Source organism: Leucopleurus acutus (assembly GCF_964270905.1).
Source record: "Leucopleurus acutus genome assembly, chromosome: 8".
NCBI classification, from domain to species: Eukaryota; Metazoa; Chordata; class Mammalia; order Artiodactyla; family Delphinidae; genus Leucopleurus; species Leucopleurus acutus.
In genome coordinates, this window is record NC_139151.1 from 104,322,644 (window position 1) to 104,336,442 (window position 13,799).

The 13,799-nt window shown below is 56.2% G+C and overlaps 2 protein-coding genes across 5 annotated transcripts; both read right to left on the reverse strand.

The window, feature by feature from the left end:
• Positions 1–895: 895 nt before the first annotated feature.
• Positions 896–3,209, reverse strand: CDK2AP2 (cyclin dependent kinase 2 associated protein 2). Of its 2 annotated transcripts, none has more exons than XM_082844164.1 (4): positions 2,582–3,209; positions 2,176–2,276; positions 1,956–2,088; positions 896–1,425 (listed from the first exon to the last, which is right to left on the reverse strand). In XM_082844164.1, the coding sequence occupies exons 1-4, from the start codon at positions 2,661–2,663 to the stop codon at positions 1,358–1,360; spliced, it is 384 nt and encodes a 127-aa protein (XP_082700290.1). In that variant the 5' UTR covers positions 2,664–3,209; the 3' UTR covers positions 896–1,357. The 2 variants fall into 2 exon arrangements, with proteins under 2 accessions (XP_082700290.1, XP_082700291.1); XM_082844165.1 differs by lacking the exon at positions 2,582–3,209 and adding an exon at positions 2,440–2,573.
• Positions 3,210–8,408: 5,199 nt separating this feature from the next.
• On the reverse strand, positions 8,409–13,491 carry CABP2 (calcium binding protein 2; the record flags this gene model as incomplete). 3 transcript variants are annotated; one of them, XM_082844397.1, is made up of 7 exons in its annotated part: positions 8,409–8,434; positions 9,038–9,185; positions 9,297–9,406; positions 10,110–10,244; positions 11,114–11,144; positions 11,722–11,895; positions 12,449–12,505. In XM_082844397.1, 7 exons carry the CDS (start codon positions 12,503–12,505, stop codon positions 8,409–8,411), a joined length of 681 nt encoding a protein of 226 aa, XP_082700523.1. The 3 variants fall into 3 exon arrangements, with proteins under 3 accessions (XP_082700523.1, XP_082700524.1, XP_082700525.1); XM_082844398.1 differs by lacking the exons at positions 11,722–11,895; positions 12,449–12,505 and adding an exon at positions 13,327–13,491; XM_082844399.1 differs by lacking the exon at positions 11,722–11,895.
• Between the last annotated feature and the right edge of the window lie 308 nt (positions 13,492–13,799).

The following is a 13,799-nucleotide window of genomic DNA, read 5'->3' on the forward strand; positions in this document are numbered from 1 at the left end:
TCCCATTCCCAACTTCCCAGGCCCTTGGATCCTGAGGCCCAGGGCGGGGGAAATGCCTCCCCGTCCAAAGTGCAGCCAGAAGCTGGTCTCTGACTTGCCTCTACCTAGCTGGTGCGGTTCCAGTGCCCCAGACCTCTCGGGTCATTCTGCCACACACACAGGCAGAGGCCTGCAGTCACTCCAAATCTTTGCGCTAGTCCCTGAATGGGGACCCGTGGCTTTCTCCACCTATATCTTCTGGGTCCACAGTCTGGTCAATGGCCACCAGATCCTGTGCAAAGGCTGAGACAGCCTAGGGTTGGGCTCGTGGGACCACACCCAGTCAGCTACAAGGCACTGGGACAGTGTATGGCAGCACCGAGCTAGGTCTCACCCATGTTGGAAACCAGTTCTCTCTCCTTGACTGTTTCTCAGGTCCTGTGGGGAGGGAAGCAGCAATGCTCCCTTTCTTTCCTCTCTGAGGACTCAGAGATGGGGTGTATTCAGAGCCTCCAGGGCTGATTCCGAGCTTAGGATGTTAGGGCATTAAGGCATGTGAGGGTGTGGCTTAAGTGAACTGGCATTTCCACCAGCTAGGCACTGCTAGTCCAGGGAAAGAACCCTCTAGGCTCAGGCTGGAGACAGTGCCCTCCAGCCGTGGAGGCAGCCAAGGCCCTGCGCTGCCCCCTGGTGGCATCACGTGAAGGAGGGCAGGGCGCGCGGCTACTGGTGCTCAACCCTTTCCACTACTTACAGCTGGAAGGCTGAGGGCCAGAGAAGGGCAGGGTTCCACTCAAGGTCAATGGACAGTGGAGGCAAGGCAAAGCCAGGCTCCGTGGGCCTCTCTCCCACCCACTGCACCCCACCTTCCGCCCATCCAGGCTTAGCAAAAGCACCAGACTCAAAAACTACGAGCTGAGAGAACAACTCCAAATTATCTTTTATTCATACAAAAAGGGCATATTTAGCAAAAGACACACTGAGAAAAGAGTCGCCACGGCCCAGGAGACAGGGCAGGGAGGCGACAGGCCTTCTGAGGCCCTGCTGGGGAGAAGGGGTCTGGGAAAAGTGGTGAGAAGTCCTGGGTAAGTGCTGAGTGGTGGGGGCCACAGAAAGGAGGAAGCTCCAGTTGGATCGACACTGTTGGCAGGTCATGGGTGGGATTCACAGTGACCTCGCTGCTAACTCTTTTGGGGGTTTCCAGTTAGTGCTGCCGACTGGAGCGAGAGCCACCCACTGGTTCCTGGAGGGCACCCACCAAAGGACACAGAACAGGAAGCCCAGGATGGGAAGTGCAACTCGGGGTGAAGGCCAGGGAGAAGCAGGTGCTCTGCAGTGGCCAGGAAAGGTCCAGATGCTGAGGCGGAGTCGAGTCCTGTTACGTGCGGGCGTTCCGCTCTGTCTCTGCCAGGCACTCTCTGACTAGCGCCCGGGCATGGATGATGCCTGGGGTGTGGATGCGGAAGTAACATACAGGATCTCAGCGACCCTCCACAGTCCCAAGTTCACCCGCCAGTGAAAAACACCCTCCCTCTCCATCCCCTTCCCTTTCAGTAAAAGGGACTATAATCTAATGAGGGGCTGGATGAGATTAGAGGTTTAGAGGTTAATCCTCAAATTTGCCCTGTTGAAATACAAACTCCCAGGTCCTTCCCTGGAAATTAACTCAATGTCAATTCAATTTAAAACGCCTCTCTGGGGGACTTCCCTGGTGGTCCTGTGGTTAAGACTCCACGCTCCCAATGCAGGGGGCATGGGTTCGATCTCTGGTCGGGGAACTAAGATCCCGCATGCTTTATGGCGTGGTCAAAAAAACACACAAAAAACCCCAAAAAACCCCGCCACTCTGGATAGTGATCCTGGCCCTAGTCCAGGCTTGGCTCAGGTGGCCTCCAGATGTCTTTCCTTCCCTACCTAGTGAAGCACTGTCCAGTGTTTGTCTCCCGGGCAGGGGCGGTGGGCCTGGCCTCACTTACCTCTCTTCAGGCGCTCCATGGCGCTCTTGCTGCCAGCATAGGTGGGCCGGATCTCTTTGCCCATCTCCTCTATGACCGACAGCAGGTCGGTGTAAGTGCTCTGGGAGCCCTGGGCGCCAGGTGGTTTCATTGCCTATGTCAAAAGAGAACAGGGCAGTGAGCTCAGGCCAAGAAGGGGCCCCCAGTCCCCGTCCATAGGCAATCCCTCGGCTCCACTCACCTGCACATAGCCCATGGAGGGCGGTCCAAAGTCGTTAAACAGTGGTCTGAAAGGGGCAGCGGCTCCTGGCACCGAGCCCGACGGCGATGGGACACTTCCGGCTGCAACATGCGCCAGTAAGAGGTCAGCGTGGGGCAGGGACGCCTCGCCCCGACGTTCCAAGCCCCGGACCAGATTCGCCCGATTCCCTCCAAAGGGCTTCATTCCAGGCTGCTAAACTTCAGGACAAACCCCTCCCCCTGCGCTTCACCAACAAGCCCTTACGTGACCACGCCCACTTCACAGGCCAGCGAACTGAGGCTCAGCGAGGGTAGGCGGCAGGCCCAGTATTGCAGAACTCAGGCCGTCTTCTCTTCGAGACCTCGACCGCCCGGGCAGGCAAGCAGGGGTGGAGCTGGATCCTCACCTGTAGGGACCGGGGTGCCGGGCCCAGGGGTGCTGGAGCCGGGGGTGCTGCTGGGGGCGGGGGCGATGGGTTTGTAGGACATCCCCAACTCCTGGGTGCGGCAGACGCCGGCCGGCCGCTCCTCCCGGGTTGGCTGCCTGGCCGCTCAGCCGCGCTCTGATTGGCAAGCCGGCAGCACGCCCCTGGTAAATAGAGCTCAGGCCGGAAGGGCGGGCGGGCACGAACGCTCCTTCACTCCCGATTGGCGCGCGAAGATGTCACTCGGGCCTTCTCATTGGCCGAGACCGGCCCCAACAGGCCGCAACCGCTGCTGATTGGTCTCCGCCTTCCGGACCTCGCACCTGTCTGCTTCGGATTGGGCGGTGGCCGACGCCCTCCGCAATTGGCGAGTTCGCGGCCCGGGCCGGCGCGCTCTCAATCCGATTAGTCCCAAAACCCGAGAGGCGGGGCCTCGGAAGCCTGGACCTGGGTCTGGTCCGCCGCGGTTCGCGCCGAGCCGGGCTTCCCGGGCTTGGGTGCCGCCCTCGCGCCTCACTCACGTTGCTTCGTACGTCAGCTTCCCGCTGCCCGGTCCCGGTCCAGCTGGGCTGCTGTCGCCGGCGCCGTCGCCGCCGCCGCGCGCGCGCGCGCGCGCCTTTCCTCAGCTCTGAGTGCCGGAGGACGCAGGGCTTTGACGTTCCCAACCCTGCGCCCCACCCCGTGCGCTTTTACGTCACCTTTCACCGGTTCAGCAACCTGTCCTCGATCGGCGCATGCGCCCTCCTGAAGCCTCCATCTGTTCCCATGGCAACGGGTCAGTCACCAACGCTGTTGATGCGCCTCTTCCTCCCAATTGCCTGGACCTCGGGTCTAGGCTGGTGTAAGGTCCAAGGGCGACCTCAAAGGCTCCTCAACCTGCACCCCACCCCCCACCCCCCTAAGGCCCCACGCCGGTGCCTCATAATGACAATGGCAGGAACAGCTAACCTTGAATACTAAACTGCATGCCGGGCCCTGTACCATGCGCCGTCCTGGATCATGGACTACAGCACCATCTGGAGTCAGACTGACTGTTCGAATGTCACACCACCTCAGCTAGCGATTTGCCCTTGGGCAAGTTACCTCAATAGGCCTCAGCTTCCCCGTCTGTAAAATGGGGACGCTAATAATAACTATCTCTTAGGGTTGTTGTGTGGATTAAGTGAATATTCATAAAGTGCTTACTGTTTCATTCTTAAGCATTTGTCAAAGAGTGAGCTTCAATCACGAACATTTTTTTAATGATTTAAAAATCATTTAGGAGGTCAGGGGATCCCAGGATGGAATGCAGAATATGACAAAAGAATCAAACTGTATCACAAATGTATGAAACAGCTTCAGTGAAGGGAGTGGGGGAATAAGGTGCTAGTCTGAAAATGAGGGGTGTCTGTAAGAAAAAGACTAAAAGCACTGCACATAAGCACTGGACCCTAGTTGATGACGTGGTTTCCCATGGGGGTATGGGTTAACAATTCGGAAACCACTACACATGTACGTTGGAATCAAAAATTATGTCAGTGTAGAGTGGATGATTTCTCACTGTTGGAATGAGAAGTTACAGGTAAGCGAGGAGGAGGCGGCTAGAATGATCCATGTGGTAACGGATTAGAGTTGGAGGTATCAATAGGAACTCATGTTTAGCTTGATATAAATACAGTTGGTTACATACAGAAATATTTTAAAATTTCTATGTTCACAGGTTAGTATACATATATATCTCATCACTCTATCAGCTGAGACGGCCTAGAAGCAAGCTTGCACCCAGATCTTGGTTTCGAATACCATTCTCCAATAAAATGAAGCAGGGTTCCTTGGAGAAATGGCAGATTCTAGGACTGGGGCAGGAATAGACAAGATGATTCTGAAGCATCTAGTTGTGCCAGAAAGTAAGAAAATGCTAAAATGAAATAAAAACCCCCAAACCCAAACACCCACAATAATGGCGGTATGTCAGAGGGACACAGGAGCCAACTGAAAGAGCTCCCAATGGCCAAAGGTAGAGCAATTTGAGCAAGAAAATAAAATAATAGTACTAGATTATAACTTGTATAAAATAAATATCTATGAGTCCATATTGATGTAAAAATGATAGCGCAAATAAATAAATGGAGAAGAGACAAACTTCCCGGACAGAAGAATTTCAAGTAATTTATGTAGAAACTCAGCCCTTAATGAGGTGAATTATAATGCTCCACCCCCCTTAAGCGCGGGCTGTGTATAGTGACTTCCTTCCAGAGTATAGTATGTAACAGGAGAAAGAAAAAGAGTAATTTTACAGTACAGAAACCTGACAAACACTACCTTAAGCCAGGTGATCAAGGTCAACAGCATCAGTGATATCATGTTGATAGTATGCACCCTTCATATGTTGGGATGAGAACCCCATTCTAATCGTGAGAAAAACATCAGAAAAATCCCAATTTAGGGACATTCTATAAAATACCTGACTGGTCCTCCTAAAAACTGTCAAGAGGGACATCCCCGGTGGCGCAGTGGTTAAGAATCCGCCTGCCAGTGCAGGGGACACAAGTTTGAGCCCTGGTCCGGGAAGATCCCACATGCCTCAGAGCAACTAAGCCAGTGCGCCACAACTACTGAGCCTACTCTCTAGAGCCTGCGAGCCACAACTACCGAGCCCGCGTGCCACAACTACTGAAGCCCGCGCACCTAGAGCCCATGCTCTGCAACAAGAGAAGCCACGGCAATGAGAAGCCCATGCACCGCATCGAAGAGTAGCCCCCGCTCGCCGCAACTAGAAAAAGCCCGTGCGCAGTAACGAAGACCTAACGCAGCCATAAATAAATAAACAAATAAATAAAAATTTTTAAAAAACTGTCAAGATAATTTAAAAAAACAAGGAAATTCTGTAAAACCATCATGACCAAGAGAAGCCTAAGGAGACGTGATGCCTAATGTAACATGGTGTCCTGGATGGCACTCTGGAACAGAACAAGGGAAAAAGTGATAAAATCTGCATAAAATGTGGACTTCAGTTAATGTGCCAGTATTAGTTCATCAGCAGTGACAAAGGTACCATTCTGACGTAAGATGTTAATAGAGTGTCGTGGTTAATTTTGTGTGTCAACCTGACTGAGTCATGGGGTGCCCAGACCTTCGGTCAAACATGATTCTGGGTGTGTCTGTGAGGGTGTATCTGGATGAGATTAACATCCATTGAATCTGTGGACTAAGTAAAGCAGATGGCTCTTCCCAATGTGGGTTGAAGATCTGAATGGAAAAAAAAAAGGCTGAGCAAGAGGGAATTTTGCCTGCCTGACCTTTGAGCAGGGTCATCAGTCTTCTGCTCTCAGACTGGAACTTACAACATTGAATTTTCTGGTTCTTGGGCCTTCGGGCTTGGGCTGGAACTGTATCACTAGGTCTCCTGTGTCACCAGCTTGCTGAATGAAGATCTGGGGACTGCTCTGTGCCCAAAATTACCCAAGCCAATTCCTTACAATAAATATCTTCACATACACACACACGCACACACACGCACGCACGCACGCACACACACCCCTCGTATTGGTTCTGTTTCTCTGGAGAACCTTGACTAACACATAGGAGAAGCTCGGTGTGGGGTATTTAGGAGCTCCCTGTCCAATATTCAAAATAATTCTGTAAACCTAGAACTACTCTAAAATACAATAAGTGGATGTAATATCTTTATCTGGGTGATGGTTACCCGGTGCACACACATGGAAAAATCCACTGAGCTTTACATTCGTATACGTTACTGAATGTATATTATACTCCAACTATTTAAAGTGGACTTAAGGTAAAAATCTCAGCCGACAGCTTCTCTTGGAAAACCAGAAGATGCCGTAGCTCCCGCCTGCTCCAGCTGGCAACAGTCAGTGGAGTTGGGTGGAAGGTGCCCCCTTTAGGCGGGGAAGGGGCTCTTGGCTTGCACAGTCGCTGCCTGCTTCCTGTTCCTCCCAGGCCTGCTGCCTGCTCCAGCTGTGTCTGTTTGGAACTTCTGAGCTAACAGCCTTTCTGGGGTGGGAGGGCACGTGTGAGATTTGGGGGAACTGTGGGCACTTCTGATGCCAGCAGACACACGGCAGCCAATTAAAGTCATCCCCCCAACCATCCCCCCTCCCTTGCTCCAGGCACAGGGCCTGACAAGCTGGGGCCCGTGGGAAGGTGACCTTGAGCCTGCTCTGGTCTTCCCCTGGCACCTGTCCATCACTCTCCCCAGCCCCTGCAGAGGGGACAGACCTCTCAGGCAGCAATGCCATCTGTGCCGGCCAGTGGAGGGTGGTGGGAGGGCGTGTGGGCCATGGCTCCCGGACAAGCTGCAGGGCTGGGGCAACTCCTCCTCAGCCCCAAGCCTGCCAGACTGGCAGGAGAGATCACCCAATTGAGGATTAAGCATTAATTGTGATCTGCCAGGCAAGTGGTGCTGAGGCTGCGGCAGCCAGCCCTGGCACCTCGGGGTCCAGGCTCCAGGCTGAGCAGAGTGCCGGCGGCTGCCCGCCTGCTCTGTCTTAAGGCCATCTTGTTGGCAGTAGCCATGCTGAGGACCAGCCACGGGCACTGAAAGCTCCTCCCCCTTCCTGACCTGGACATCAAGCCCATCACACCTCCCGGCAGGTGGGAATGGCGTCGGGTCAGGCAGTGCTTGAGGAGGCTGAGGCCTGTCCTGGGTCTGCTCTGACCTGGAGGTGCCCTTTCTTGTTGGCACTGTGATTTTAGAGTCCCCAGGCCTGGGTGAAGTCCCACCTCTGCTTCATCCTAACCTGTGTGACTGTATGCCAGTTCCTCCCCGGAGCCTTCTGGTGCCAGGCAAAGGGGCCAGATGAGCCTGGGGGCAATGAGGGATCATGGCCAGTTTCTAGAGTGTGACAACACGCAAACGGCATTTCAGGAAGAAAAATGTGGCAGCACGCGCTGCATGGCCTGGAGGGGAGAGATGGCAGTGGAGCTGCGTGACCTCTAGCAAGTCACTGACACCCGGCCTCTGGGGTTCCTCAATATGGCACATGGGGTTACAAAGACCGTGGCAGGGCTGGAGTGAGGAGATGTGTCATTTGGTCTCCCCGGGAGGCAGACACTAAGCTGAAGTTAGGGACATAAAAACGAGGACGCACGGTGAAGCAGGATTGGGCAGACAGCTTCCGATTCGAGGCTGACCTGACCACACCTCGGCTAACCTGGAGGGGAGCTCGGAGCGGAGACCACCTATGTCCTCGGTCAGTGGCTGGGGGCTCCCGGGAAGAGTGAGGTATCAGCCCCAAAGCTGAGGTATGTCCTGAAGAGGCCTGTCAGCTCACTCACTCCTCCCAGCCGACCAGCAAGTTCTTTTTTTGGAGGGAGCACCGCGCAGCACCCTTCTAAGAGGAAATGGGATGGAGCTTGGGAAAAGCCCTCAGGCACGTGCTCCTCTCATGTCATCCTGGGTCCGGTAGGAGCCCTTCACAGGATGAGGGGCCACCGCGCACCCAGCTCTGGGAGAAGCAGCTTGGGTTTACTCATCCGGGGACGTTTCCCAACACTTGCTCTGGGCTGGGTGCAGGATCCGGGGAGGGCCCCTACCCACCCAAAGTTCACAGTCGAGGGGACTTCACTTTTGGGGGCCAAATACCTGCAGGGTGAACAAGTGAGTGGTGAGAGCTGCTCAAAGATGCTTTATTGTCAGAGAAATAGAGACGGGCGAGGGGGCTTGGTGGACGAGTGGGGGTGGAGGTGAGGGCAGGCAAGGGCATTGCACACAGGCCGGGGCAGGGAGGAGAGGATGAGGGTCCCAGCTGGAGGCGAGGGGCTCTGGTGCCAAGTCCTGTCTGCTGCCTCCAGCTTCTGTATAGGCTCAGCGAGACATCATTCGCACAAACTCTGCCAGGACAAAGCCAACGTTTTCTGGTCTGCTCTCTGGACTCCCCAGGAGTGAGGCTAATATACTGGCCTTGAGGTGGGAGGGAGTGTGGTCAAGACAGGGCGTGCAAGGGAGTCCCCTGAATCTGGTAGGGAATAGGCCAGGAAGAGGGGCTTCATCTTACAGGGAAAAAAAACCAAATCTTGTAATTGAACCTATTTTCCTCTTTGCTTTGGCTGCTAGGAAGCCAGGAACACTCTGGGGCCTACCTTGGAGAATTTCTACACACTGATTTTCCTTGGCTTCCTATTTTTATTTAATCCTTTTTTCCCTCTTTTGGGAATGAAGCATAGAGAAAGAGCTGGGTTCTGGGTAGGCTGCCCGCATTCAGATCTTGACTCCATCCACTTCTTTTGCTAAGCACTCACGCTTCCCTAAGAACCGACTTTCTTCTCCTGCTTATGGGGATAAGAGTTCCTTCCTCCCGGGTTTTCGTGATGATTACCTAGGAGAGGACACAGGCGTGCTTAGCACAGCGCCTGGCACACACGGATTAAGGCTCTTCCTCCGTTAAAACCCTCCCAGGGCGAGCGGTCCTGAGCTTGGTGAGCGGTGGACGGTACCTTCGAAGTCGACCAGGCCGTCCCCGTTGAGGTCAATGTCATGGAAGATCTCGTCCACCTCCCGCTGGCTGAGCCGCTCTCCCAGCAGGGCCTTCAGGGCCGCCCGGAGTTCACCCAAGCTGATGCAGCCGTCCCTGTTGGTGTCGAACTGTGGCGGCGTTGGTTGCGGCATCAGGTCACAGACCGAACCGTTCATTCGTGCAGCCCCTCACTCACAACAGACAAGCAGCCCCGCCCCCTCCAGCCCCGGTGACCCCACCTCCCGGAAGGCGTCCCGCAGCTCCCTGACGCCAATCATGTCCGCAGTCTCCGCCAGCAGCTTGGGGCCCATCAGCTCCAGAAAGTCGTCAAAGTCCACCTTCCCGCCACCTGGGGGCCACGCCCATCAGAGACCTGGGACCATCAGAGACCCCTGCCCAGCCCTGGCGCCCTCTGCCTTTTGTCCTTCCCTTCTGGCCTGTGTCCCTCTCCCCTGCCCCACTAAATGGGCCTTTCCCTCCCTCTGGGTCTCACAGGCTGGGTTATCTGTGTCTCCTGAGGGCTTTTCTTAATTTTTCTGAAGAGTTCAGTTGGGTTCAAGTCCTGGCTCCAATGATCTGACTTTGTGACCTTAAGCATGTCACTTAACCTTTCAGAGACTCAGTGTGGAGAATTTCTACACACTGATTTTCCTTGGCTTCCTATTCTTATTTAATCCTGTTTTCCCTCTGTTGGGAATGAAGCATAGAGAAAGAGCTGGGTTCTGGGTAGGCTGCCCGCATTCAGATCTTGGCTCCAACCACTTCCTTTGCTGAGCACCCACGCTTCCCTAAGAACGGACTTTCTTCTCCTTATGGGGATAATAAGAGTTCTGCCCTCATCTAAAAAGTGGGCATGATGGTCCTTGACTCACCCACATCCTAGGGGATGGTGAGATTCTCTGGAGGCAGAGAGCTTGCCTTGAGAATGACCAAGGTCCCGAGCTCTGGGGGCCAACCTGTGTAGATACCTCTGTTCCCTGGGCTGCCCAGCTGCCCTGGCCATGGGCATGGCCTCTGGAGAACTGGGGGTGGGGCAGGTCTCAGGCACATACTGATTTGCTGTGAAATCTCGATGAGCTCCATCTCCGTGGGCATGTAGCCCATTGTCCGCATGCAGGCTCCCAGCTCTCCGTAGCCGATATAGCCGTCCCGGTCTCGGTCAAACTCCTGGAAGGCGGCCTGCAGCTCTGCCAGGCAGGGCAGAGTCAGTCCTTCCCCCACGTCACCCTGGACCCCATCCTGGATTGGACCTTCTCCCCTTGGTCCAATCATTTCCTCTTTCTAAACACCCATTTCTCTTTGCTGCCTCAGGGCCTTTGTACATGCTATTCCTTTAATTCATTCTGCAAATATTTAAGGAACATCTGCTATGTGCCAAGCTCTGCTCTAGGTACTGGGAATATGGCAATGAAGAAAGAAAAAAAAGGAAAGAAAGAAAGAAAGAAAGAAAGAAAGAAAGGTAGGAAGGAAGGAAGGAAGGAAGGAAGGAGAAAGAAAGAAAGAAAAAAGAATGAAAAAGAGAGGAAGGAAGGAAGGAAGGAAGGAAAGAGGAAGGAAGGGAGAGGGAGAAACAAATCCTTGACCTCTTGGAGCTCACATTCTGGACACTCTCCCCTCCTCTTTGGTCCTTAAGTCACCTAATCAAGGAGGACTTCCCTCTCAGTTCAGTCCCCTCTGGCCCATTTGTTCACTTCCTTGAGAGCACTTAGCACCATTTGTACTTGTAGTTGACTTATTGACGTCTGACTCCAGAGGACACAGGCCATATCTGTCCAGTTTGTCACGTTTCCCAGTGCTCAGCACTGGGCCAGGCACACAGTGGGCACCCAGGAAGTGTTCGCTGAATGAACAAATAAAAAAAGGGGACCGTGACCCACCTGGCAAGTGGGACCAGGGAACTGACAGCTGGGGGTTCTCTCAACCCCTCCCTGCTCAGTCTTGTCCCCATATTCTCGCACGGATCCCCTGCGGCCTTCCTGCTCCTCCTGGAGCCTGCTCAGGCCCCCACCCAATGCCCCGCACTCCGGAAATTCTAGTTCTTTCCCCAACCCTTTACCTTCAATCTCCTCTGGCCGCAGCTCCCGGTCCTGAGGGGACACAGAGGGGTTAAGAATTCCCTGGACCCCCCCAGGCACCTGCATCCCTTCCTTCTTGTCCTTTGGGGCCCCCTACAACATACAGGCACAGGGCCAGCAGTGACACTGCTCCGACCCATTCCTCCCACCATTCCTGTTGATGGACCTGGGCACCTGGCCCCTCTTCCCTGTTCCCCGTGCCCACCCTCCTCTAGGGCCAGAGCTCCATTAGCCAGAGATGGATCTGGGGCTGGGCAGAACCTTGGGCTTGGCCATGGGGGCCTCAGTGTCAGCATATGTTCCTCTTGTTCTCTCTGTCCCTCTCCTGGGAGCCCTGTCCCCTCCCTGACCATCCTCTTGGTGGCTGTCTCTGCCATTTCTCTGGATTGCTCTCGGCCCCCTCTTCTTTCTTTCCTGGCATGTTTCCCTGGGTCTCCCCCATGTTTGATCCCATGTCTGTTTCTCCACTCCTCTCTGCCCCTTACACCCCTGGGTCTGTGTGCTTTGCTCTGAGATCCCCACTCAATCCTCTCCCTCCACTCAAGGAGAAGGTGGGCACAGGCGGCAGGCAGGTGGTGACCGTACATATGAGCTGGGTGGCGGCGATGCTGGGCCTCAGGAAGACGCAGGCAGGCCCCACCAGGCTACTGAGTACGGAGTAGCAGCCCTGAACACCCGGCCCAGGGCTCCTCTGCTCCTTGGGGCTGGGGCCCAGGCCATGGCGGGACCCCCTTGGCGGGGAGCCAGGCCACTGCCAGCAGTCCTGCAGCAGAGCCAGCCATGAGCTGGGACAGTGACCCCTCTCCCCCCTCCCTCACCAGCCTCTCCTGTCATTAGAACCCAGCACAGAACAGTGGACCCTCACCATCACTCTGTGCTGGAAGGGTCCACCCCCTCACTGTTCAGTTGGGCAAACCGAGGCCCAGAAAAGGCAAGAGACTTGGCCACGGTCACTCAGAAAGGCAATGGCAGAGTGAGACCCTGAGCTCATGTGCTGAGTCTCCCAGGCCAGGACTGACTAGCAGAGGGCAAGGGTAGCAGCAGGGATGGGGCAGTCGAGTGGGCAGCTGGGGGCCCTGACGAGCTTTGGCAGGGGAAGCCCAGTGGCCTACAGGAGCCAAGACCAGGATGGGCCAGAGTCTGGGGGCTACCAGGGAAAATCTCGGTCTAGGGTGGTGGGAACCCACCCCTCCATCCCCCAGCTGCACTGTAACCCCAGCTCAGCCTCTCACAGGGCTCTGCACCCCCCCCCCCACCAGAACCTTTCAGGGTCCAGCCAGCCTCCTGGCCTTGGCTTTCCCCCTTGACACTCCTACCTTAGGCCCCCGGTGTTGGGGCCGCTTGGCAGAGTTTCCCATGGGCCCTTGAACCATGCCAGGCCTGGAGTCCCGGGGGTAGCCCAGGGCTGGGCCTCAGCGGGTGCTGTGGGCTCCCCCCAGCCCCCAGCCACTCCCAGTGAGAGTCTGGGAGCACTGCAGGGGATTTTCCTAGGGTTTTGTGGCGGAGATTGGGCGTGGGTGGGCAGGCAGGGACCCTTGGGCACAGGGGCTTGGGTTCTAATCTGGGATTATCTCTGAGCATCTCTGCTGGTGAGGGGGGCCACTCGGGGCATAAGGCCCCCCTGGAAGGCACAACCTCCCCATGCTCATGAGGGTCTTCCAGACACTCCCTCTCCAGGACCCTCTCCCCCCACCACTACCCCTAATCTCTTCTAGTCAGGAGAGATTTAATGTCTTCAGAAGCAGGGCCCGGACCTGGGAGGAGGAAACCAGGTGGCTTCTGTGCTAGAGCAGGCTGGGTCATCTCTCCCCAGAACAGCAGACCCAGGAAGCCCCTGGCCCTCCCTGTCGGACCCTTGCGCTCACCCCAGAGCATCCACCCAGCCAGCCTGCTCGGCACACCTGCCTGGACCTGCCCCCTGCCCCTTGTACTTGGGCAAGGAGCCGAGGGCAGCTGACTTTGGGCTCTGTGGGCTGGAAGCAGGCCTCAGTGAGGGCAGAGGTGGGGAGGGATGCCAGCCTCCCTCCTGGGCAGCTGAGTGACTGCTGCCCCCTCTGTCACTGTGCACGTCCGAGGTCCCCTCCCTGGGCTCAGCCCTGGGTTGGCCCAGCGGGCCGCGGTTGGGATGTGGCATCCCCACTGTTCCCTCACGACCCCCCAGCTGAGGATGGCTCCGCACCCCGGCCCCCTTTACCTGCCCGTAGGCGGCCTGCACCTGGGTCTCCAGCTCCTGGAGGAGCGCCCGCCGTCTGGTGGCTGCTGGGTTGGCAGGGGCCTGGCTAGGCCCTGGAGTGCCCTCGGAGGGGCTGGGGTCCCCCGTGGGGAGGCTGCCATCTGCCGGGCCCTGGGGAAGGGCCATGGAGACAAGGGCTTGGCACCTCCTGCTGGCTGCGGGGCACTGCCCCACTCCGCTGTCCAGGGTCCTGCGGAAGGACAGCTTAGTGGGCAGCTGTGGGTGTGGTCCCCACAGGGTCCCTGCTACTCTTCTCCCTGTTCCTCGCTCCGCGGGCTGATGGCCCCCAGGTCCTCCAAGGCTCCTGTCTTTCCTAGCTCCCCAGGCCCCTCACACAGCCCCTCCCTGAAATCCTAGCCTTCCCCTGAGCTGCCGCCCTCATGCTGGCCACAGGCTGCGCCCCGGGGCCCCTCCGCATCACATCGGCCTCTCTG

Bases quoted from the DNA above. Each gene is read 5' to 3' on its own strand.
- CDK2AP2 (XM_082844164.1), bottom strand. From the start codon at position 2,663: ATGTCCTACAAACCCATCGCCCCCGCCCCCAGCAGCACCCCCGGCTCC. The intron at 2,277-2,581 runs GTGAGGATCCAG...CGCATGTTGCAG, and splicing joins CGGCACCCCGGTCCCTACAG to CCGGAAGTGTCCCATCGCCG. The intron at 1,426-1,955 runs GTAAGTGAGGCC...TCCACACCCCAG, and splicing joins CATGGAGCGCCTGAAGAGAG to GCATCATCCATGCCCGGGCG.